This window comes from Equus quagga, chromosome 13, assembly GCF_021613505.1.
Source record: "Equus quagga isolate Etosha38 chromosome 13, UCLA_HA_Equagga_1.0, whole genome shotgun sequence".
Classification (NCBI taxonomy): domain Eukaryota; kingdom Metazoa; phylum Chordata; class Mammalia; order Perissodactyla; family Equidae; genus Equus; species Equus quagga.
The window spans coordinates 21,072,451-21,099,539 of NC_060279.1; the positions used below are offsets into that span (position 1 = coordinate 21,072,451).

The following is a 27,089-nucleotide window of genomic DNA, read 5'->3' on the forward strand; positions in this document are numbered from 1 at the left end:
TATCATCAAATTTATACACACAGTCTCCAATTTTGAAAATAAATTCCTGCGTATGGTAACATATGACTTATTTTCCACTTAGCTTTAGGGCAATATTTCATACAAAATATTTTGCTCAAAAGATAACTAAGTGCTTGTTGATATAGAGAGACTATGAAAATAACACCAGGGTGTTTATGAACAACTATGTGTAGCAGAGATAACCAGCTAGAAGGTGTGAGAAGCTTTCTGTGTTGGTTTTTTTTTTCAATTCTAAAGGTGAAAAAACCAGACATTTTAGGGATCATAAGTATCCTGAGATTCTGGAGATAGGGTTTATCCTAGGAGTCGGACCCCCTTCCATATGAAAGCTACTACTTTAGTGAGCGCATTTCTTTGTTTAATCACAGACAGGTAAGTCAAGCACCTATCCTCTGTTCTGAGGAACAACCTTACCTGAGGAAGCACTCCCAATGGAGTTGCTTGAGACTAAAACATCTGGCATCATGTTTAATAATTTAAATAGCTATCTCCAAAGGGGAGAGTATATCTGCATATTTTGTATATGTCATATTACTATTGTGTCAACTGGTCTTCTGCTGTTTTGGTCCCTGCCCTCTGGAGAGGGAAGTACCCAATAGAATGAACTTGTCTAGAGTGATAAGCAGACGCCTGCGCTATGTCACCAAGCCAGAGGTTGAGGTAAAGGAGGGACCCTTTGAGAAGACGACCAATGGACTCCTAGGAGCAGTACTGTAATTCCCTTAACTTATCCATAAAGTTATAAATTGTTCCATTCTCCTATTAGCTGTATTATGGGGAATAAAGTGGAGAGTCTGTATCCATGATCAGCGTGAAGTGGCCCCAGAAAGAGCTTCAGCACTAGGAGAAGCAGTTATAACATTTTGGGAGGCCAGATGAGAACCAAAGAGAGAAATCTGGAGCTACAGTCTGGAGCGACACGTAACAAGTGTAACAAGGGCAGATTTGTGGAACATGCAAGTACAACAAATTGGTCTATTTTCAAGTTGAGATGAGATAATCAGCCTAAAGTCTACACAGAATCAAAAGAGAATTTTGAAAAGTTTTAGCCAAGTAATGAATAAGGAAAGTATACCAGAAATGTCTAGCCAAATACGATTTTGCCTAATGTATAGGTCATAATCAATATATAGATTATATTATGAAAATTATAATATTTGCAGAATCTGGTTTGTAAATACAGTTCCTTAGAATATTAGGTTGCATCATATGAAATTGTGATACTTAAGGTCAAAAATAGTTGAATGTCAACAATTTCATACAGTTCAACCTCATAAATTTCAAAAATAATGTCATATAAGGATATCCTGCTCTTTCATATCTGTAATTATTTCGGTATGATGCATTGGTTTTAGGAAACTTAACATCAGCTCAAGATACTTACTTCTGGAAAGTTTACATATAAAACAGTTTCAGTATCATTGGACCCAATCCTGAACAAGAATATAACTCTGAACGAGAGCAGAGATCGTCTTTCTATAGGAACACAAATATCTGGTCGCTGTACAATTTAAAGCCCATCTCCAGTTTCCTTAAAAAGTAGGTTGTTCTATTTCACTTCAACTCTTTCCTTAATGCTTCTATTTTAATCAAACCACTAGCGAATCTTAAATAAAATAAATGCAGATAATATAATATTTTAATATAAATGCAGATAATATACCTAAGCCCATCAGAGATTTGGAAACTAATACAAAATTCACCAAATATGAGCATGGAACATAAAGTTTAAATCTCCCAAGTTATTATTATTATTTTAATTCTTTCCTTGAAGTAGAGCAATAACGTTTATGTTCTGCTGGATTAGTTAGGATAGGGGAGGACAGAATCTAGAACAAACAGCCCCTTAATCTCAGCGGCTTAAAGCAACAAGGGATAATCTCTCACTCGTGCCAAATGTCCCTACATGCCAGCAGCGGGCTCTGCTCACTGTGGCCACTCACGGACCCAGGCTGACACAGCGCCATGATCTCCTCTAGTCATTGTCCCAAGGGCAAGGGAGCTCTTGAGGGGCTCACAGGTGCACTTCAATCTTATTCCCCTTCTGCTTACATCAGTTTTGCTCACAACTCATTGGCTAGAACCATTCACATGGCTCACCAACCACAGCAGAAGAGGAAGTACAATCCTAACAGGTGTCCAGAAGGGGAGACAAATGGAAATATTTCATGAATAGCACTTATGACTAACGTTTTTACTGAAGGAAGAACTGGGGTTCTTCCTTGTTTGGAAACAGGAGATTTTATATTCCTTGGGGGTGTGTGTGTGTGTGTACACGTGCATGTGCATACACACATATCATTAACTGGAAGCCATTCTTTTGGTTCAAATCAAGTTGGAGGCAGGAAGAACTAAATTCTCTTATTACAATTAGGGTGCTATCCACTGAACAGTAAACAAATCGCCATACTTTGTTACAAAAGATGATCAAATGATCTCTGATCAAACTTCCAAGTGTCCCCCCTACTCTCAGCTCCAACTGACCACAAACTAATATGCTTTTACAAAGAGCCATCTAGGAAGAGGAGCTGAAAACAATTTCATTTTGTTGATCCATCTTTGAAAACACAGTTGCTTGTGTTCTCAGGAAAACAGGTTTGATTTTTTGTAGAGTGTGATTGATTGTAGCTCTGAATACAGACAAGCACAATACTTCGGTTTGTATGATGAAGACAGTCCAAAAACAATTTTGAAAGCAAAGTTCATGGTGGTCACTTTTCCTAACACAAATTCTCAGAACAGACGACAGTATAAAAACAGTCAAAAGGGACAGATAGCATTATATCTTGATTCATTAAATCCCCATAATGTGCTCTCTAGCTAAGGAAAATGAACTTACTTATAAAGGGCTTTGAGGCAAAAACTATTAACTTAATTTATTTTCCTATTATGTACAAATGAATAGAAAAAATTACTCTGAATTTCCATTACCACATGACATTCTGCGAAATACCTGAAGCAAAAAGAAGCTACAATTTGTAAATAGTGAGGGTTCCATCTAAAATCTAAAAAAGAGAAAAAAGAAATCTTCCTGCATGTTTTTATTTTTTAAAGTAGCAATCAAGCTACTCTCTCTCAGTTTAATAAAAGGAAAAATACAAATGGATTCTACCTCAGTCCACACATCAGGACACCAGAAAATCTGTGACTCTAATTCAAGAAAAGAATTAAGATAGTATTTTGGGTAGATTTAAGGAAAATTTAATGCAGAAACTAGTTTTCAAGTCCATAGAACATCCAACATGTTTGAAATTCCCATACCTACCTTTTTCCTAGCCTATTCTGGACCCTGGGTTTGTGATTAAAGACTAGCAATATACATACCCTTAATGTTTTCTTATCTTTTCTTTTGTTTTTACTCATTATTTCAACCAGGCAAGATGTTTAGACATAAGCATTCACAGCATTTTTATGTTCTATACAGAACAATATATGATATATAGATGATAGTCTAAGAGCTTTACAGGATTACTCAATTTGACAATAATTTGATACTAATTTCTTCAGAAATCCATGAGGAAAAGAACAAGCATTTAGTAAGCATTTAGCCACATTCCACGCTCTACCCACTGAATTTTTACATCAGGCTCATAAACGAAGTTAAGTCTTTCTTTATAAAAAAAAAAAAAAGGAAGATTCAGAGAGATTAGGTATTTTGGTGAAGTTTGCAGAGGTAGTAAATAGTTAAGCTAGAACTAAATCTCACTTCTAAGGGCTCTAAGTCCAGGCACATTTTAGAAATCATAAAAATCATTTCCATTCATTAAAAATTGTTAAAACGTTAGGTTTCAAGATTTCACTGATCTATAAATGAACCATAACACAGTCAGTTACGGAACTCAACTCACAAAGTCCTCGTCTGTAGCTGCATAGTAACAGACAGGTCAGATTCGGGTACTTATTTCTAATATGTCGATATTACCTACATACAAAAGGATGAAGAAAGAACGACAATAACTAAAGCACACAACCACCTTTTTTGAGCATGTGGGAGGAGGCATCACAAAAAGGCTCGAAACCTGGGCCAAGGAGTCAAGCCATCTGGGCTGATGAATGATGCTACCACTTACTAGCCGTATAGTGTCAAGAAAGTCACCTTACCGCCTATGCTTCAGTTTCGTTGTTAGCAATTATTAGCTGACAGCTGAGCACTTTTCATTTTCATCTCATTTAATATTAAAAAAAAGAAATGAAATGTTTTCTAGAAGAGAGGCATTTCCAATTTTATTTTTAGCATACATTTTGACTTGGCGGAACTTCCTAACATTAGACCCACAAAGGTTCATAGTATGAAACATAATACTGAGACTATGTAGAGACATATTTGGGGTCTTGGTTCTACAGAAATGACTGTTCATAAAATTCATTTAGAAATTAGACATGTACTATCACGTGAGAGTTGCTGTTGCCTCAAAGTATAATTTAAGTCTTATATAGTTATTTGGTATTTTATTTTTATTCTTCTTTCCAATCACTTATTTACTAAGTAGGCAACAACTTGCTGAGCCAAGGCTGGGACTGAAAAGAGAAGACACTTTCTCCTTGGCATAACTAGGCAGAGCCAAATACAGACCAGCAGATGAACCTCAAGTCTGATTGCTCTGATCTTTTTTCCATAGCATAGTGAAGGACACCGCCCTCCCCATGGGATAGAAAGAAGGGCCCTTTATATATGCCTTATTTTTAATAGCCCATCATGATATTGCTTGCCTCTATTTAATTTTATTCTTACCTTTTGGCCAAAAAGGAGTTTTATGCGCTAAAATATAAACCTGAGAAGTTTTACAATCACTGTATATTGTGCCCATAGTTCAACCTCAAAAGTCATTTATAACCACTTTAGTATCACGAGAGAACAAAAACAAAAAATACCAAGAAAAATTTTGAATTAAATAGTAATGCCCGCCCCCCCCAAATATGTTAGAAATCAAAGCAACAACTACTAAGTCTGATAAGCTGTCAGAAGATTAAATAAAGGAAGGAAGGGAGGGAGGGAAAAAGAGAAAAGAAAAAAGTAAAAACAGTCTATTTTAAGAGCTAATCAAAGACTAAGTGCCTTCTTATTCAAAATTCCTTTCTCCGTCTCTAGAAGAAGAAAACTAAGAGCAAATATTATAAAGATCAATAAAGAAATGTACCACCAATGGAATCCACCCAATACAGAGATCAGCCTTAGACGACCACAGATGAAGAGTCACTCCCAGAACCCAACACGGTGCTCACCATGCAGCACTTAGTAAATGTTTTTGAATGATTTAGGAATGAATTAGACATTACATAATCTCCTAACTGGTCTCTATGTCTCCAGTCTTTTCCTCCTTTCCTGCCACATTACACTGTCATTCCAAAGCTCATCTCCCACCCCACCATCCATATTTACCACATACACATGCCCACCAGTAGCTACGATCAGGGCTGCTACATTGGTCAACTCCAGGGGGCACCAATCACAGAGTTTGCTATTAGTTGTGCTCCAAGGGCTTTTCATAAAATACACTGTGAATGCAGCCCTTGGGAATTGTGCTTAAAGAACTATCTTAGGATATACCCACTGCATTGCACAATTCCAGGGCACAATATTTATGATTTTTTCTACAGGAGTGGCACCCCTGGAGAACAACTTCATAGGGAATTCTAGTTACTTTATTTATCTATTTTATGTTACTGTGTCAGCCTTTCCTTGGATTCTTTTTCTTCCCTATTGTCTTTAGCCAATCTGATCCATCACTTTAATCATCCTCTCTCCAAAACCTCAACTCCTTTGCTCTTCCAACAGACCCTACCATGAATCAATTTATTTGATGACATTATTTGCTAAACAATCCCATTCAGTCCCTACAGCCGCCCTCTTAAACACAAGTGTTACTCCAGGTTCCATCTTTAGCTCTACTGTTGACTTACTTTACAAATCTTCATTAGGTGAATTCATCTATAGGCACAACTTCCATTGTCATGTATGTCGTGATGACCCACCCAAACTCTCTCTCCAGCTCCCATCTTTCCTACATTCCAGGCTTGCATATCCAATTATCTACACTTGAATTAGCCACCTGGATGTCCAACACATCTCATTCACAGTATGTCCAAAATGACATTCTCATTCCTCCTGTCTCCTCAGAATCTCTCATTTTCCTGTGTTTCATAATCCCATCCAAAGCTAGAATCATGAACGTCATCCGTCATCCTCTCTTTCTATTGCCCACACATAATGTGTTACCAAATCCTATTCCTCCGATCCCCCAAATAATGTTGAAATCCGTACTTTCATCTCTATTCCACTGCCACCAGAGACCCTTCCTTCTGTATTACCTGGATTCCCGCAATAATGTCTCCCAACTGAATTCCCTGCATCCAGCTTTGTTTCCAATCCATCTTCTTCACTGTTGACAGGACCAATCACTCCACTCACTTAAAATCCTTCAATGGCTCCCTAAGGTTTTCAGAACAAAGTCTAAACTATTTCAAATGGCATATAAAACCTTTCATATTAAAAGCACTTCTCCCATAAGAAATGATGAAGTGTTCTACTGCACCCTTTCCAGGGCCCAGGTTGCAACTGCTTTTTAATTACCCATCTCAGGCTAAGATAAAGAGTTGCCAAGCCCCAGCAATTTCACTGAAGGGAGGCATCACCACCCTGAGTCAAGTTCAGAGAAGACCAAGTGCTCTCACCAGGTAACCGGCAGAAGAAAACTATGCCCCTCCACAGTCTCAGGTCCCTTCACAATGCTGGGGCCAAATATAAGTTCCAGGGACAGTCTTTCAATGGGCACTAGAGCCTCCCAATCAAAGGGAGTCTTCTTAACATGATATAAGGCGAACTTACTAAAATGAGTGTCTCCATTTGCATGAATGTCTCCAGAGACTAAAGAAACAATACAGGTAAAGAAGTCACGCTTGGTTATCCATTCATTGTGGCCAGCTGTAGTGTCACATGGCCGGACAACACTGGCATGCTGTAGCAGTGGCTGTGGTGGTGTTTGTCTCACATACAGATAGGAGAATTCCAGACTCTGTGGAACATGTACATCAACACAAGAACTATAAAGAAATCACAAGCCTTTCAAACTCAAGGAATGTAAACAGTAGCCAACTGAACTACTGTATGTTTAGGCATAATAAGGATGCACTATTCCCTGCCTGCTTAGGAATTTACCTTCTGACTTTTGTGGGCATGTTTTATTTTTATTACACCTGCCTCAGATAGCAGTATTATTGTATTATCCAGAATACCTAAATAATCCTTATTTTCTAAATGGAAACATCATTTCCTCAGAAAAGGGTACACAGGTTCATAGAAAAAGATAATTAGTCATATCAAGTCTTACGGTTGAACATGTGCCTATTCTCCATTAAAGCTTTAAAAATAATGAAACAAACACTTTTACAGAAATGCCTATGTCTCATGGAAAAATTATTGAGGTCATTATTATTTTCCTTGAGGAATGCAGATCAACTATAATTATATGTGACACTTCTGAAACAATGTGGTGTCATTCCAGCTACTTCCTCTTCAAATATTTTAGATGGATTAGCTATACCAACCTGTTTAATTCAGCAGGTTCGTCAAAAACTACTTTTCCTTACTTCTAAACATAATATTTTCATTAAAATTAGTTTTCATTGGAAATAGAATATACTTTAACATAAAAAACAGAAGTAAGGCCACATATGACTAGAGCTGTAAGTTTATACTTAACCAATATGATTTAAGAAGATTTGTTTCTGAAAAAATAATATAAGACTGGGGCTTATTACTGGCCAAAATCTTTTCCTTCAGGGAAAGCATGTGTTTTAGAATTATTACTCGGAAATTTGATACTACATATTATTTTGTACTTTTTATATTCTGTACTAGTTACATTTTTTAATAGAGAAGATTCCAAGTTATTAAAAATATTTAGCATTTTTATTCATCAAAAATGAAAGCCAGAAATAGCCTTGCTGCTTCTGAACAGTTGGGAAGTTTTTCAAAGCTGGAGTATCTGGAATGGTTTAGGTACAGAGGCGAAGGAATACAGAGTGAACAGTCACTCAGCATGGTTCATCTATGTAAAGACGACAGCTCGAATGCATTTAGTGGTTTTTACTTAATTATGCTCTTTAGTGAGTTATTGCGAAACTAAAATTATCTAACGATCTTTTTTCCATTGCTGTGGACATTTTAGTAGTATTTCATTTATAAAAAGTTTGGCCCTGATAATCTATAGATAAATTATAGGTCCTTTCCCTTTCTTTCTTCACGTTCTCTTTTGAATCTGTGACCCAATTTTGTCATTTCCCTAAATTGCATTACATAGAAAAAACACATCGGCTCAAACTGACAATTCCCTTTCAGCTGGCTCAACTGTCTGGAGCAGCTGCAGCTGCGGAGGGCTCACATAAAATTGCTCATGGCCTTAAGTCACATGAGCTTTCTACAGACGCAGTCACCAGAAAATACACGTTACTCAAAACGCTAGGTAGAAGCCAAGAGTCTTTCTAATTCACATTACAAGAAAAAGATAATTCACATTGCAAGAAAGAAATAGTTTAGTACTTTCCAGTGTTTAACAGCATGAAAACCCAATGATACATCTCATACTTTCAGCTGAGAATCATGAAGATCACTCATAAGTAGGCATAAGAACTTGTTTTTCATATTAAATAAACCAGTTAATGTTGAAATTTAAATTTATTTGAAAAGATGGCGTTATGGCCTGAACTGCAATCTTTCAAAAATTCACATGGTGAAGGCCTGACTCGCAGTGTAACTGTATTTAGAGACAGGGCGTTTAAGGAAGCGATTAGCTTAAGTGAGGTCACAAGGGTGGGGCTCTAATCCAACAGGACCAGTGTCCTGACAAGAAGAGGAGGAGACACCGGAGCTCTCTCTCTCCACGCACGTGCACAGGGAAAAGGCCACGTGGGGCCACAGCAAGCGCACCGTCTGCAAACTGAGGAGAGAGACCTCACCAGAAACCAGCCCTGCTAGCACCTTGATCTTGAACTTCCAGCCTCTTGAATTATGAAAAAATAAATTTCTGTTGTTTATCTACCCAGTCTGTGGCATTTTGTTATGGCAGCTGAGCAGACTAATATAGACGGTTCTCTCATTACTCTGGAAAAGTGTGCTAACGGTTTGGACCAGCTGGTCCTATCACAACAAGTGCTGGATTTTAATAATATAGGTTTTTAAACTTTAATCAAATATTCTATACCAATGTTGTAAAGATAAAATTTCCCCCTGTTTTATATTTAAATCAAGATTTAAATTTCAATATTTCCAAAATTTCATGGGTCAAAATTTTAATGTTCATTTTTATATGTATAGCTGTATAAAGCAGGTAAAAGAATATCTTTTTGAAGAGGTGAAATCTGTACACTGGGAAATTGGCCATAAAGCACACAGCTTTGGGGGAATATATGCATGTGTATACGTGTGCATTTGCACGCATTTATAGAGACATAAGAAAAAAGGAAATAATTGAATATAGTAAAAAAAAAAAACAAGATTATACAATACATTCACTTTTTCATGCTATTGATATCTCGACCCAAATATTTTCTATTGTATTTTTCTTTACAGAATAATATGTACTTTGTGCCCGTGAAGAAAAAAAAAGGAAAAGGAAAAAAGAAATAACAAAGAAAATATTTCTAATTACATCCTTTTCCATTACAAATAAGCCTCAGTACCTAGATAGCATCTGGCACATAAAGTTGTTTAGTATATATTTGTTAAGTAAATGAATTATAACTCAAATATTTTCCCATTACCATATACAGCAAATCCACACCAAATATAAATATTAAAACTTTAAATAATCTTTAAATATTTTTAAATGTGAATGTAAAAGAAGAATTAAAAGTAACCTCTGCTGAATTAACTAAAAAGGAGTATTTTTACACACTTCTTAATTCTCACCTCTTCCTTTGTCTTTTTTGATATCACTCGGAGCCAGTCTCCAATCATGCTCAGGACAGCAGCAAAGTAAGCCAGCCCTACAAGGATCCAAAACCACACGACAGGCTTATAGAAGTCTAGATATTCAATATCTGATCCACCTGTGAGAGAAAGACAAAGCAGAACAAAATAACTTCATATTCATAAAAGTAAACAATATAGATATTTGCTGAAATTATTCAACTGAATTTTGGCTTGCAAAACAGAAATCTTCGAGCAATTGATCCACGTTATTTCCTTCATATGCAATTCCTTGTTTTCACTCATGTAATCCTTACCCATTTTTCAAGAATCAGTTGAGTAAGTTCTTAATGAGACTTTTCATTACTTCTCTTGGTCATAATGATTCTTCGTTGTTTAATGTTTCTTTTTTGTTTATTACAGTCTGTCTCAACTAGTCTAGTACTTACAGAATCCATGTGTACCAGTTTGCTCTTTCCATCTTTATTGTAACAAGTAGAAGACAGAGACAGCATTTTTTATTTTTGGTATGCATTTGACGTAGTGTATTTACCTTGTTGCCAATCATTCATGCCAACCAATCAGTACATGCTGACCCATCAATTCAATGCCAACCCAGACAGAAAGTGTTTCTTATTTTAAAGCCATCAAGACAACGGATTGGTAACAAATGCCAGAAACAATACCTTGATGGGTCTAATTTGAACAAATGGTAATTTGCAGGTGAGTCAGTCATTCATTATTCCTACTTTTCAGAGGAATTCCCATGTTTGTCACAATTTTAAATCCCTAGCTTTCAAGGAAATATTAGTAAAGGAGATCTTTTGCTTTACTCTAATCTTTGTTACTTCTCCATCCATTTGGTACAGTAACTGCACCTATGAGAACGCGAATACATTTCAACACATCCCTACTTCAGCGCATATTAATGGTGTTCTTATTAAATCTTAAACCCCAAAAGAGTTACTTTTTTTCACAAGAGAGGGAAGCAAGCATCTCCCTTGAGAAACTCATAAGTTAGCTTGAGAAAGCCTCACACAGACTATTAACCATAATGAGGTACATCGAGAGAGAACAAAAAGGAATAAAAAGTGCTATGAGAGGACACAGAAGAAGCGATTTTTACATCTTGAAGGGGGAAAGTAAGAAGATAGAAGGTGAGTTTTAAGTAATGAGGATCAAAACAGAGAAAAGTTCAGTGTGAAAATACACAGTATATTCAGGGGACTTTCAGTAGTGGCTAAAGCTACATGTGGATGGGGGCCAGGGAGCAGAGGGGTAGAAGAGAGGAATCTAGAAAAAGTAAGTTGTGTCAGGTTGTAAGGACTTGTTCCCGATGCAATGGAGAGTATGTAAAAGTTTATATACAGCGAAGTTTTACACTCACGTTTGACTGCATGCACAAAAAGATCTAGTGGCAGGGAAGGAAGGATTGAAAGAGAAGCTTCACGAGAAATTTTCATTCTGAACTAGCTAAGAAATTACTGTGCCCAAGTTAGGGCTGGAATGGAAAGAAGAGGCATTTCAGAGGCTGAATCATCAGGGACTGATGACCAGTTAGGTGGTGTGATTAGTGGAAGGAAGGGCTCTAGGATGACTAGAACCCTCACTAGGGAAATGCTGCCAGCAATTGAACAGGAAACACAGGGGAAGCAACAGTAACTAAGAAAAAGAAAAGTAATTCACATTGGGACAAATAGATTTGAAGGGCTTTAGGTATAAACAGGTGGAGATACTCAGCATGATCCTTAAATACAGATCTAACACTTAACAGGGCAGAGAGGGAGAGAGGATTTCAGGATCAACAACACAGAGACCGGGGATCCTTAAACAGGGGCTGTGGATGTATTTAATTCACAAAAACTCAAGCTGTACATTCAGAAGAACAGCTAATAAACAGCACGTATACATTAAAAATCAAATACAAAATTTTGAATGTAACATTACTGTATATAAATTAGACTGTGAGTTGCCCACAATGACATTTTCCAATATTAAAGGGTTAGAGTAAAAAGAGGATATTTTTCTATCGAGCAAATAATACAAATAGACACCAGTTCAGCTTTCTTTTGGGACAAGTAATAATTTTAAGAATACAGCTTACAAAGTAAATAATATTACCTTCAAAATGCTGTAAAAATTTTTACCTTGTGCTGCATTTTTAAAAATATCATTTCTGGGAAGGACTGTGGAGGCTAAATGCATCTCGTGATGGTTAAGCCTTGGCCCATGGCGGATGCAGCTCCACAAATTCACAGAAGTGATGTAAGAAGTGTGTGTGGAAACTTGGTATACGATAGGCTCACCAGCAAATTCCATTTTGCAAATGTTTCCATTTCAATGAAACCAAAATGATATTTCATCCCAAGTACTTTCTCTTTCAAAACCAGAAAATCTTCATCCAAATACTTGTGACTCACTTTACACATAAGTTCACCAAGATGTTGATTTTAGAAGTTAGTTCATGCTCAAGATAACTTTTTATAAGCCCTCTTTCTTATAAACAGGATATCACAGTTTGCAAAGAGTAAATTAGCTTAATCACTAACGGTCTACATTCGGGTAAAATGTTCATCCCACAAGTTTTAGCGGATTCTAAGCCTGGGGTGGCAGGGGGAATATTTTCCCATTCTTAATTGCCACTGTTAAGATGAAATACCACAGTCAAATGATCTCGGAAAAACTAATATATATAGGAATATTGTCAAACAACTCACAAATCCTATTCGCTTTCTGATATCGAAGATTTATGAATTAATTTCCACATTACTCAATTCACTTGATCCAAGACTCTTAGACAAATTAAAATGTCTATAATGTTAAGATAACTTGCTAAAAGGAGGTAGCTTTATTTTTAAATTAGAAAACATTTAAAAAATTTCTTGGCTGTCATAAGCATTAATTTTAGTCTAGCTAACATTCAGGAAAGCTGTACATGGGTCTCTTGCTTATTAAGAACCCAGGGCAATTTCTCTGTCCTGGATTCACTGCCTATATATTCCCTATCCCCACCTCCACTCCCCCATTCCATCATTTTTTCTCTTGCCACAGAGTCCTGGGATGCAGCCTGCAGGATGCTACAACCCACTCTCGCCTCTTGAATTCCTCACCCACTTGGTAGGAACAGTCACCTCGTTGCTATTTTCTTTGTTGCCACTCAAAATACGCACACAAGTCCTTTCCATTTTAAGAGCTTTCTGGCTAAGTATTACAGGAGAGCAGACAGATGGTAATAAAAATTACCAGGATAGGTGGAGGTACAAAGGTTTCAGTAATCTTACAAACTTTTCCAAGTGGTTGAAATAAGTCTCTTCCTAAATCTCACATGATATGTGATAGCCTCTTTTAGAAGGCGCCATTTTTCTCTGGACTTCTTCTCCTTGGTGATTAAATAAGGAAACCAACCAGACTCTAATCTCATGTAGCAGATTACAGTACTAAAAACGTAGCTCAGGAAACGTTCAGGCTGGTATTATTGCTAGGAACCCATTCTCTCCTCAGGTGGGTTTCCTAAACATTTGCTGGCAACAATCCTCCTACTCATCATTAAGAAAGCCCATTTCCTATCTGGTCCCAAAGAGTTGTTAGTTGGGGGCAGAACAGCCCATGAGGCCACAGAAGGCACTTCCTGGAAGGTTCGTTTATTTTGGTCTGGTAGTCCTACCTAACCCAGTCTCTATGCTCATTTCAGCTGATTTACAAAATATTCAAAATCTGATTGAGAGAGAGAGAAATGGAAACTGAGACTGGCTGCTGCCTACCTAAATGAAATCATTCCATCCTAAAGCCCCGGGGGGTGGGCGTCGAGGAGAGTTACATTCCTACTCCTCACACTTCCACTGATTTAGGACAGGGCTATTAGTAAGACCATTTGCCCACAGATTTAAGCCATAGCTCTAGTCGCCTTTACCAGCAATTGAGCTGATAATTCAATTGTCATCACTCTCACAGTCTGTTCAGAACTTAGGAGTGAAAGACAGGTTTGTACTGGCTCCCCTAAAACCCCAAGGGGAATTATTGCTCCTTTATAACAGAGAAGCCATAGTCTCAGAGGGTAAAATGACATGTGTCAGGCCACATAGGAAAGGGGGCAGCTGAGTCAGAACTCAAACCCAGGCCTGCCTGGCTCCCCATCACAGGCTCTTTTCACTGAACCAGGCTGTCCATGTCACCTACGATCTTAGCTACTGTCCTTCCCATCATTTATCCACCAAGCTTTTCTGCCCATCCTGCATGGTTGACACTTAGCTAGGGCTGGAAACACAAAGCCAAACATGGTGTGCCTCTGCCCCTCCAGGTTCTTACCGAGAAAACAGGTGGCTTTGACGATAGCACTGCTTTAGCAGGAGGCTCCTGACCTTCCTTCGGTCCTCATTCCAACATTTTCCAGCAGTCGGCCCTATTATGCCCTAAAGAATTTGAGTATACAGTGCCCTCTCCCCCTTAAACTTAATCTTTCCCTGTGATGCTCCTGAATCACAAAATATTTATAAAGAAAAAAAAAAGATATATCCTGGATTTAAAGAATCATCTAGCCATTCTGGGCTAAGGTTATCAACTCCATGCTCACCTCTGGTTTCCTAAAATGATGTTATAGACTATAGATAGATAACTTTGTTCTAAAGAAAATGGAGGCCATTTCTTTACACTGGTCTATAAATATTTTAGTTCAGATATCAAATATTCATTTCAGTTTCTTTGGTTTGTTTACTTTTAATAATCAAAGCTATCCTGCATTAATATGAAAAAATTATTTTCTGCTTTAGTATATTTTTCTTTTTTTACAATAAAGCAATGTAACTGAATGCAGCATTTTCTCAGTGCTTCAAGAACTAAGAGGCTCTTTGAATAACATAAATTCTGTTTTCTTTTTTACAATTAGAAATATGACTTTAGGATTAAACAATAGCTCATCTGCTAAAGCAAGCTTCTCATATGTTATCAAGTCAGAAAAACACAAGGCATCTATATCCGAACACATAAATGAAACACATTTGAACCTATATTTTGGCATTTTCCACTTCAGCATTCAAGAAGTTGTCCACTTCCCACTCAGTACTTGATCTAAAATTAGGAAAACTTCCATCAAAAACGGCAGTCTCAGGATCATAAAGAAAGAAAGACCAACACATTGTCTCACTCACTTATCCTTTACAAGGATGGAAATCTACAGTGCCTAGGAGGTACACAACTGTTATCCCTAGAAACTACATTTGTCTCAATATAGAGCAATTTGGAATCTTTTTCATTAAATTAAGTACAATTTACTGCCTGCCTCACCAAGCCATAACTATTACTCATTGAACATTTTGTTTATTTTTTCTCCACATATTTCTACATGCTTCTATATATCCATCATGAATCCTAGAAGTCAAATAAGTTGTTGGTTTGACCACAGTCCTTAGGACTTTTGAACCCTTTGGATCAAATCCCATTTGATTAATCACGCAGATAGCTATCAATTCTCTCGTGAGTACTCTGAGAGGCACTGGCTGAGTCAGGGGTGATTAGAGTTCTTGCAGAGATTTTCTGTATTATCAAACAGAAGAACTAACTAACAGGAAGAGAAGAAGGTTCTCTATTTAATTTAATGCTTGCTCCTGGATTTAAAACATTCAGTTCCGTAGGAACAGGGAATAGAGCAGTCATTATGAGGAAGTGCTAAGCACAGTGTCTGCCATACAATATGTGCTCACTATCTGAATGTGCTCACTATCTGAGAGAACAAATGAACGAATGATGAATATGATCCATCTCTCTAGGAGTCACGTAAACCCTGCGTTTCCGATCAAAGTGATTTTTCTGAGCATTACTGGCGTGAAAGTCACTGTTCTTCAGTATTCACCTCTCAACAATCACTTTCTTGTTATCTGTTGAACTCCTGGCAAAGTTTAAGTCAGTGATGAGCTCAAGAATACCAATTTTAATAACTGGCCACTGACATAGTTGCAAAACTTTTAGGCAACATCAGGAACTGTTTTCTAGAGGGTCTCTACTACAATAAACTGTTTCGAACAAAAAGCGTGCCATGGTTTTTCAACAGAGACTTCTACATTTTCATAATAAAATCCCCTCCCATGAAGCAAGCTCTGAGCACGCCACGGAATGAGTCACATTTTCAGTTATAAGGGAAAGGAATAGTTTGGTTACTAAAACCTGCATTTCCGATAATGACTTTGAAAATATAATTCCAAGAAAATTTAATTCTTAATATGAGATATACAAATATGTTTTTTCCAAGTTAAAAAATGCGATGAACAATGATTATAGAACTGTGAAAACTTGTAAAAATTTAGTAAAGGTAAATGCACCAGAAGAAGAATTTTACCTGGGAAAGCCCCAAATTGTGTTTTCTATGTAGAGAAGCATAAGGCACTAAGTATAAAGTATGATTAACCCAGTAAGCATTCAATAACTACATGTGAGATGAAGAAAATTTCATTATTCAGCTGAATATACTGAATTTCACTCATCAAAATTCGATGAAGATACATTTGGATGGCTAAATAAATGTTTTGCTCAGATGGAAAGTGTGTTTTCATAATATTAACCATGAGGACTTCTTATAACATCTAAAGTTTTAGCTAAAATTTTTGGGTTTTCTTAGAAAAGTAGGCAATGTGAGGACACTGCTTTGTGAGATTATAAATTTGCATCTGGCTTTCCCTCATTCACATTATCTCTTAGGAACTAACCTGGTTTATGAAGTTTTTTTAAGGGCTCTGGGTAGCTTCTAAACAAGCTGTGAAAATGTGTTTCTTGCTTTGCATGACCCATTATAACCCTAACAATATATATTAAAGGAGACACTCATGTTGAAAAAGAAGTTTAAATTGTGTTAAATTAGGTAATTATTTGACTTTCCTCCAATTTTGAAGACTTGTCAACTAATTTTTTTTTTTTTTTAGATTGGCACATGAGCTAACAACCACTGCTAATCTTTTTTTTTTTTCTGCTTTATTTTCTCCCCAAATCCCCCCAGTACATAGTTGTATATTTTTGTAGTTGTGGGTCCTTCTAGTTGTGGCACATGGGATGCTGCCTCAGCGTGGCCTGATGAGTGGTGCCATGTCTGCGCCCAGGATCCGAACTGGCAAAACCCTGGGCCGCCGAAACGGAGCGCGCGAACTTAACCACTCGGCCACGGGCCGGCCCCTAATGTTCTTTTAATCATGGACTTGGAAAACAAGTTGTAAAAGCAAACCTGAATAAGTAGAATTCAATGTTTCACACCTTTCCATATAATTAATATCACTTCTTAGATTTAATGAAGAAGAGCTGCTCTAGCTCTCAGTCCATAAGGCAAGCAAGATTCAACAAGTCATCAACCCAGACTTCTCATCACATGAAAAATAAAATGACAAAAGTTAAGAAACAGAACACAGGAAATCAACAGTTAATTCTCAAATATAGTTTTTGCCATTAACCCTAACTTACCTCTACAAATTTGACTAGAAACTGTTATAGGTATTGCTAAAATCAAGTAAATGACACTTTGCTAAATAATTTACTTTCTCTCCTCACCTTTTACGAAGGATTACTCCGCATGCACTACTCTTAGCAATAGCGGTCTGTTTAGCTACTGTCCTTCCCATCATTTATTCACCAAGCTTTTCTGCCCATCCTGCATGGTTGACACTTAGCTAGGGCTGGAAACACAAAGCAAAACATAGGGTGCGTCTGCCCCTCCATATTTTATTCACATGTAAAATAAGTGTGGGAGTGATTCTGTGGCCTCCCAGATCCTTTTTTAGCTCTAGAACATTGACTGTTGGTGAATGAACCAAAAGCGCCATCAGGAAGGAGCCCATACCAATCACTAAGGTAACCAACCAGCCACTAAAACATAAATATAAATATAAAATTAAAATTTGCCAGGAGATCTCTTCCTGTACAAAAATGGCCAAATGCTGAATTCCTCTCTTCAGACACATACACAGAGGAACCTCAACACTCTGCCTATTTGTCTCTACTAGTGGTCTCTAAATGCTTTTGATTCAACATTGGCAACAGTGAAAACAATTTGTGCATGCAAATTTAAATATATATTTATTTATGAATTAGAAATCTAGTATGCTCTAATTATATCATGAACATTATGACACAGAAAAAATAAAAACTAAAGAAGGAAGTTTAAAAATACATAGAAACAGGGGCTGGCCCCGTGGCTTAGTGGTTAAGTTCAGTGAGCTCTGCTTCGGCAGCCCAGGTTCAGTTCCCGGGCACGGACCTACACCACTCATCCATAGCCATCTTGTGGCAGTGACCCACATACAAAACAGAAAAAGACTGGCACGGATGTTAGCTCAGGGCAAATCTTCCTCAAGCAAAAAGAGGAAGATTGACAACAGATGTTAGCTCAGGGTGAATCTTCCTCAAATAAAAAGAAGAAGACTAGCAACAGATGGTAGCTCAGAGAGAATCTCCCTCAGCAAAAAAAAAAAACCAAAAAAACATCGAAACAGGAGTTGTTGTGTTTTTTTCTCATGGCAGAAAGTCTACCTGCACAGACTTCCTCATTCATTCCCTGGGGATGAGCACTCTGTTTCAGAGCTCTGGTCTAAAACACCCCACCATCACTTGGTGCTCTTGAGATGCTCCTAATAATTACACCGAGGTTACAGCCTGTATCCTAAACATTCATACAGCACTTTCCAAAATTTAATTCTTTTCCTTTACTAACACCAGTTTGAACAACATGTTCTTTAATTTGTCTTCAAAGAAGTTCACTACAACAGTGTAAGTGAACCCTAATCCTACTCAGAACAGGGTTTGCAGGCTTGAGACAGGCATCACAGAGTGAGTGTGCACCACAGGAGGGACATCTTTGTTGTCTTTTGAGATTTTATAGCTCAATAAAACGATGATAAAATTCAAGTTGAGCAATGCCTCTTGCTTTTCCCTGGCAAAATTACCAAAATTGAGAATACTATCTGTAGTGACATTTAATAGGAAAAGACATGGTTCTATAAAGTAAACAACTAATATTTCCCAGATGGGGTACTCACCTTAACTCAATGGCTAATTTTACTTCTAGTCACAAGGTACCCAGAAGCAAAGACAATTTTTATGTACTCTATTGAACTATATGAGGCAATTCTTTTCCAAAATCCTTTAAAAAAAAACACATAATTTTTGTTTTTCCAAAGGCTCCTGCAAAGGGCACGCATTTCCTACTCTGCATTTGCCACCTCTGCACCCTCGTCCACATTCTCATTTCAAAAATGCTTCCCGGACACAAGGACCCGGCATGTAAGGACGACAGTACCAGGCAAAGGGTTCTACAGTTTCACAAAGATGAAAATACCCACAAAATACATAAATTAAGGAGAGAGAGGTGAGGCAACAAGACTAGTGTCAATCGGCCTCTTCTCTAATTTATCTTTCTCAACATTTGTCACTTTAATCATATCAAATTCCTTTGCTAATTATTAGCAAGGTGTATTTCCACCATTTTTCATGATTTCCTCTGAAAAATTAAAATAATGGATTTAAAGAGTGGTATAAGAAAATAAAATCCTAGTAATAATGATGTTTATTAGACTACACTTAATGCCATGCAAATATCATTTTGTTACCCTATTCCTCTATAATACTAAGACATAACTCTGAATTCAGGGTCCCGATTGATACACACAAGACCTTTTCATTGAACTTCTCTCCTCAGGCAGCTGAGAGTGGCTACTAACAGACCCACATGATCTAGCCAGTTTCAGAGTGTCAATTTCTTAAGGTGAGTTGAAAAAAATTTTTTTTCATCTTCTACAAAACCATAAAGTAAAAATTTTTGTTCTTTTTTCCTAAGCCAGTTTATACTGTGGTCACAAATACAACATTATTTTAGGATTCCACCCACATTTTTTTTATTTACAATTTTTGCTTTTTTAGAGATTCCCAAACCATGAATCAGGCCATGTATTGAACTGACACGGTCTGTCAATTGTTTAAAATAACTCATGCACTGTATTATATCGTCGAAATTTGCTAAGATAATAAAACTTAAATGTTCTTACCAAATAAATAAATAAATAAGGGGATGCTGTTAATTAACTGGATGGTGGGAATCTTTTCACAATGTATACTTATACCAAATTACCATGATGCACACTTCAAATATCTTACAATTTTCTTGTCAATTATATCTCAATAAAGTTGAAAAATAAACAAATAAATATATGTATTTTTTACCATAAAAAAGTGAAAACAAAAAAACAAAATAGAATATGGCCAGCCCCAGTGGCCTAGTGGTTAAGTTCAGCATGCTCTGCTTTGGCAGCCCAGGTTCAGTCCCTGGGCACAGACCAACACCACCTGTCCATCAGTGGCCATGATGTGGCAGTGACTCACATAGACAAAGAGGAAGATTGGCAGTGGATGTTAGCTCAGGGTGAATCTTCCTCAGCAAAAATAAGATAAAATAAAGATAAAATAAAACGTGCAGTACAAGGCTGTTGGCCTGAAAATAGAAGACTTGTCACCTAATACCTAAATATTACACAGTTGCTATAAGAGCTTGTTAATTATAAAGTGGTACAACAGCCTAGGATTAACATATCTCAAGTATAAATTTTGTTACCATTGTGTCTCACTTTCTCCTTTCTCTTAACACACTTTCTACTTCTACTTAAGTCAATTACACATCATCAATGAAAGGTAGAAAAATGAGTATTTTAGGACAGAAGCTTGTCTTCTTACATGGAGCTACAAATGTCTGAGATTCTTCTCCCTACCTTTTGCTAATTGGAAAACTAAAAGATCTCCAGCAGAGTGAGGCACCCTCCTCTCTGAGGGTCTCCATCCAGCACAGAGATGTGCATCCAGCATTTTTGACCAAAAGCAAAGCTTCGCTCACAAAAACATCCCCACCTTCAAGGATATTATACATTCCCCAGAAAGGGGGGCTTTGCCAGGTTAAACTGTAATTAACAAGTCAATAAAAACGGATGAACTATTAGTCTTCTCTGAGGTTTTATAGAACTATACAACATATTTTCTTTTCTGAAAATATTTAAGTAAGCGGTTTTGGTCAAGAAAAAATAGTAAGCAGCCAGAAAGTATAAAACTCTTGTAAAACTAAATTAGGCTAGTGAGTTTATTCTGAGAAGTTTAATAGAATATACCTACTAAAATGTTCAAACATGTTTTTCTAATACTTCAAACAGAATTTTTTTCTAAAGGATAGTTTAGATTTTCAGGAGCCATGAGAGAGCATTACTACATTACTTTTACACTATTAGTATCACTTATTTAAATTTGGATTAGAACAATAATAATAACTGGATAATACACTGAGAAAGTCGAAATGACAGGAATATAAGACCTAAGAGATACAACAATAAAGCAGATGGCAACTGAAATAATATATATAGGAAAGGAAAAATAGAAAACGATGAATAAGAAAATGTGGACACTTTAGCTAAGGTCAAAAATATTGTCCTGAGAATTGAAAATTAAAAGAGGTAAAATCTTAGAGAAAGAGGATTTTAAGAAGCTAAGAACATCTTCTGAAGTTTTCAGGTGTTTTTAAAACTAAGACATGAAAAGGCCTAAGTAAAAAGAGCAAAGATAAGTTAAATTCAAATTCTTTTATTGCTGAAAAAATAGTTAAGAGGCAAATATTTGGATTCTGAAATTAGGGTGGGAATATAAAATTCTCAGCAACCAACAATTTAAATTTCTTTCACAGAATGAAAAATAAATGTTCAACTATACCTTTCTGCATTTTTTCACCGTCATGGAATGACCTCTTTTGGCTCTGTCACTGTGATGGATTAAATTGTGTCTTCCAAAATTAAATGTTGACGTCCTAACCCCCAGTACCTCGGAACATGACCCTATTTGGAAATAAAGTCCTTGAGGTGTAATTAGTTAAGATGAGCTCATACTGGAGGAGGGTGGGCTTTTAAGCCAATACGACTGTTATTCTTATAAGAAGAGGACAATTTGGACACAGTGACAGAGCCACAGGGAGAACATCACGTGAAGATGGAAGCAGAGGTGAGAACGATGCAGTTGCAAGCCAAGGATGGCCAAGGACCGATGGCCGCCGCCAGAAGCTGGAAAGAGACAATGAAGGGTGCTACCTAGAGTCTCAGAGGGATTATGCCCCTGCTGGAACCTTTATATTGAACTTTTCTGAAAGAATGGGTTTCTTTTGTTTAAAGTCATTTAGTTGGTGGTACTTTGTTATGGCAGCCCAAGGAAACTAACACAGCCACTGCGATGTGCCTCACACCCCAGTGAGAAGTCTAAAGAAAGGACACTGGTTATGAAGACAGTGTTGGTTCCAGGAAAACTTACCTGCAACGTAGTCACCAAATCCAATGGTGGTTAAAGTGATAACCACAAAATAAATGGCGTCCAGGGCACTCCAGCCTTCTATGTGCTTGAATATGATTGCAGGCAGAGCAACGAAGAGTACACAGCCAAACAGGATAAATATGATTGTTGAGATGATGCGAATCTTGGTCTGACTAACATTCCACTTCTAAGGATGAGAGAGAAAGAGATAGAGAAAGTGAGAGAGAGAATGAGATAGAGAGAGAGAAAAATTGAGACTGATTATCAGTGTGCCTGCAAAGCTAACCTATAGACACTGTTATCAGTAAATTAGCAAGTGAGAATGTTATTTTATTCCCTTTTATACTTAATTTTCAATCGTCTTTACTTATAAAAATTAGGTATAACATAAATAACTCAAAACAATGCTAATGATGACACTACTTTACACTTACATAGCTTTACAACAGGTAAAGCATGTACATTGAGTTACGGCTAATAGAGATACATATAAATTGTATGGAAACCCCAAATGCTAAACACTTTCAAAAGTAAATTCATTTGCTCTGAGAACACGATTTCAAATTTACGTCATTCTTTGTTTACCTGAACTACTTTTGAAGTATTTCTATTCTAAAGGCATACAACTGATTGCAGGCCAAACACAATCTAGAAATACAGGAAAATGGAGAAAACTGAACCATGAATTAAACATTTACTGTTGATAATTAATAAAATTAATAATTTCATGAAGACTTTTTCCTCTCACTCCTATCACGTTTGCCCATCATTATTATCCAATTGATGAGAGTGTAATACGAACACACAAAGTCCACAGTTGATTCCCATTGACAGACGGCCTTAACTAGATGTTCTATGGACCTGAAACGTACAACTAAATATATTAAACATGATATGTAGGCAAAGATAAGTCTTTAACAACACTACGCTACAGCTGCCCTCAGAGGACCCATATTTTTTTACCTCCTTCTTTTATCAGGAGTCTCCGCAGCATAATGTATTAAGTGAAGTTTGTACATACAGCAGTTTATCTTCAGATCTCCCTTTGAGGTTAGTCACCATATATATTTCATCTCCCACTGGATCTGTCCTGTCTACTGTGAAAATTATAGGTCACATCCCCACCATAGCAATATCACTGAATTTTAGAGCCTGAAAATCTTCTAGAGATAAAGATCTGTGAAATCATAGAATGGACAGCAAAAACAAGTTTCTCTAGTCTACCCCTCCTTATCACATATGTGAGAATTCAAGGACTTCACGTTTGTAAAGTTCTCAGAATAGTGTTTAGTTCTAAATTCAGAATCGTGACCACTGGAATGTATTCACCACTAGGGCATGGAATTTGTTTTGTGCATTGATATAGATGCAGCATGGAAACATTACCCAACATCCAGAAGGCACTCAAACATGTTGAATGAATGAACAATGTCATGTTACAAGTCCATGCCACTAAGCTGCCCTCTTGGTTATATAAATGCAGAACACTTTTAATATCAATATAAGAAAAGTATAATACCAAAAAAAGGATAAAACTCCTATTTTGGGATAACCATGCCTTACTCCATACCAAAAGTAAAAAAATTTTAGAGCTAAATTTGAACTTAAATATGAAACATAACTAACGTGAAAAATTGGAATGATAACTTAATTTGAAAAAACAATACTCAATAGTTTTATTTCATCAATGGAGTTAAATGTAAAACACTTTGTTGAAATTTCTGTGAAAAGAAACTATCATTGAGAAATTAATAAAATGTTTTTGTGATGCTGGTGACAGTAGTTACAAGTTATTTATAATCCCACCTTCTAAAACAATCATTTTCTCTTTCTATAATTTTCTTCAAGAATATACACTTGTAATCATAATGATATTTTTATGATTTTTAACTTAAAATGCTTAAAAACATTTTTATTTTATTTATTTTTTCTATTGAATATAATACAGTCATGAAGATCTGCATGTATATTATTTTTACTTCTACTGAATTACATCCCTTAGATAAATTTCTATCATTGGTATAAGTAAATTAAGTCACATGATCACTTTTATCATGCTTGCCATATATTATTACATCCTTCACAAATGGGCTCCATAAGTCTATAATGCCACCAGCAAGGAACAAGGGTACCAAAGCAATTTTTTAAATAAAATATCATTAGCAATTTACTATCTATGTTAAGCTTTAATTTATATTATTTCTAACTCTCAGAATAATCTCTTGTCACCAGTACCATTATTCACACTACGTAAATGACAAAATGGACAATTAGGGGTAAAATACCTAGTGTAAGAGAATATAAGCTGGGAGACAATACATCTGGAATTTGAACCTAGGATTGTCAGATTTTTACTTTTTTCTACATATTTCTGGGGTTTTCTCATGGATTAACTTATTCATTCAGAGAAGCATAAAATAATTATAATACAGTATTATAATACAGTAATACAGCAATTGCATGCTAATGGGGGTACATATAAATTGATATGGAACCCCAATAACTGAATATCTAACTGTACCCCAGGTGATGGAAAAGTTGGAATATTTTTAAAAATTTAACAGTAAACATACGTAGTTAAAAGGCTATCATACTCACAATAAACGTATCTTCCACTTTTGCAATTCCTTTTCCAAATATGGTCCCTAATTGATCTCCAACTCCAGCCAACAAAAAACCAAAGAGGGGAATTCCCAGTAAGGCATAGATGATACAGAATATTTTTCCCCCTTCTGTGCGTGGTGAGATGTTTCCAAATCCTAAATACAAAAAAAGGAATTCAGTTGTTTGTAAATGAGTAATAGTTTAAAACATGTGACCTCAAAGTTGATTCAGAAATTCCCAAATATTGTAAGATATCAATTATAGATTTCAAGTAGTTAAGAATCCATTTGTATTTCATAGCCTTTTAATATATTTCAACATAAAATACTCATAAGCAAATACTTCAGTAATCTACAAAGTATAGCTAATGTTCCAGTTAAACTGGATGATGAAAACTGAGGGGGTAACACATGTAATAACGCCAATATTTTCATTAAATTTCCTTCTATCTCTCTATACTGATAATCCTGTTAGTTAGAAAGCTTTCACTACCATTTATGGAGAGGAGTATATTGCCTTAATTTAAGAGAATTCAAATATGCTTAAATTATTTAAAGATTAAAGTTAACAATTTTAAATCTTGTTTTCATTCAAGTACCTACCAAAAAGCAATAACTAAAAACTTAAAATTATTAAACATTTTTAAAGTTCAGGGGATTTTGAAGGTTTTCCAATTTTGTGTAAGGATGTCTACTTGTTATGATTAAGTCAGTCCAGCTTAATTCCCCTATTTTTTTAAATAACAGAAGCAATATCTACATACATGTTTGAAGGGAAGAATGTATGCCTTCTAGAAGTACACAGAGTACCTTTTTTGATATATAATCCTCTCATTGTCCTCCATATTAAATTAATCTGGAATTCTACTTTTAATTTCCTCTTTTACTCAAGAATGTGGATAGATATGTTAGGATGGGCTTTTTGTTGTTACTTTCTAGTTTTATGACTATTATGGCCAAAGAGTATGGCCTGCATGATTTTCACTTTTTGGAATCTATTGAGATTTTCTTTGTGGCTTATAATTATAATGGTCAATTTTTGAATTTGTTTCACTGTTATTTGAAAATAATATGGGTATTCCATTTTCTGGAAACAAAAAGGGCATATATCATCGAAGAGCTTCAAATCATCCCCTAAAATCCATGCCTGTTGTGGTTCCCTCACAACACCTTCCCTGGGGGACGGGGCTAGACTAATATTTGGTCACTTCAACTCATGCATTTTTCTCCCCATAATATGTCCATGTTTCTTTTCTTCCTACTCAGTCAGGTTGGTGTTCCTTGCTAGTCAACTCATCTACGGGTTTGGTGAGTCTCTTTTTCAATTGAAGTCACAGTTGTTTATAACATTATATACATTTCAGGTGTACATCGTTATATTTCGACTTCTGTATAGACTGCACTGTGTTCACCACCAAAAGTCTAGTTGCCAATCCTCACCGTACACACACGCCCATTTACCCCTTTCGCCTCCCCCCACCACCTTCCCCTGTGGTAAACATCAATCTGGTCTTCATATCTATGTGTTTGTTGATTTATCTTGCACATGAGAGAGCAGTCACGTGATAATTGTCTTTCTCCATCTGACTTATTTCATTTAGCATAATACTCTCAAGGTCCATTCATGTTGTCACAAATGGCAAGATATTGCTGCAGCTACTATGGAAAACAGTATGGAGATTCCTCAAAAAAGTTAAAAATAAAAATACCATATGATCCAGCTATTCCAATTCTGGGTATTTATCCAAAGAACACTGAAACGCTAATTTGAAAAGATATATATGCCCACCATGTTCATTGGAGCATTATTCACAATAGCCAAGACTTGGAAGCAACCAAGGTGCCCATCAATGGACGAATGGAGAAAGAAGTTGTGGTAGATATATACAGTTTACTTTAATGTAACTAATTTTCAAGAGTTTTGCCTTTTATCATTAGCCTGTTCTTATGCCATGAGAAAATAATAATTATATTCATTTTTTCATTTTTTCAGTGTTGTACTATACGTTAACTCCATTCCTTGACAGAAGTCCTACACTTCCTTTATTTAGGTAAATTTCTTCACATGTTTGAGAGCTCCTGGTCATATTTTCATACTTGTAAGCACAATACAATATTAAATTGGTTAGTATTTGCAGCTGAAATGTGTTTCCCAGCCTCCGTGAGGTTGTGGCTGATCTGGTAGAGTACGTAAGATTCTCTTTAAAGGAGCCCAGTTGAAGTAGTTGTGTTAGCCAGAAAGAAAGGGGACTGGCTTC

General features: G+C 36.3%; 1 protein-coding gene across 5 annotated transcripts in view; it reads right to left on the reverse strand.

The window, feature by feature from the left end:
* KCNK2 (potassium two pore domain channel subfamily K member 2) overlaps window positions 1-27,089 on the reverse strand; it is a 145,576-nt gene that overhangs the window by 28,907 nt on the left and 89,580 nt on the right. For all 5 annotated transcript variants that reach the window (XM_046684036.1, XM_046684037.1, XM_046684035.1 and 2 more), the window contains exons 4-6: window positions 24,827-24,987; window positions 22,229-22,415; window positions 9,929-10,068 (exon numbers count right to left, since the gene is read on the reverse strand). In XM_046684036.1, the coding sequence (XP_046539992.1) occupies window positions 9,929-10,068; window positions 22,229-22,415; window positions 24,827-24,987 (488 nt within the window). The remainder of the gene's footprint in view (window positions 1-9,928; window positions 10,069-22,228; window positions 22,416-24,826; window positions 24,988-27,089) is intronic.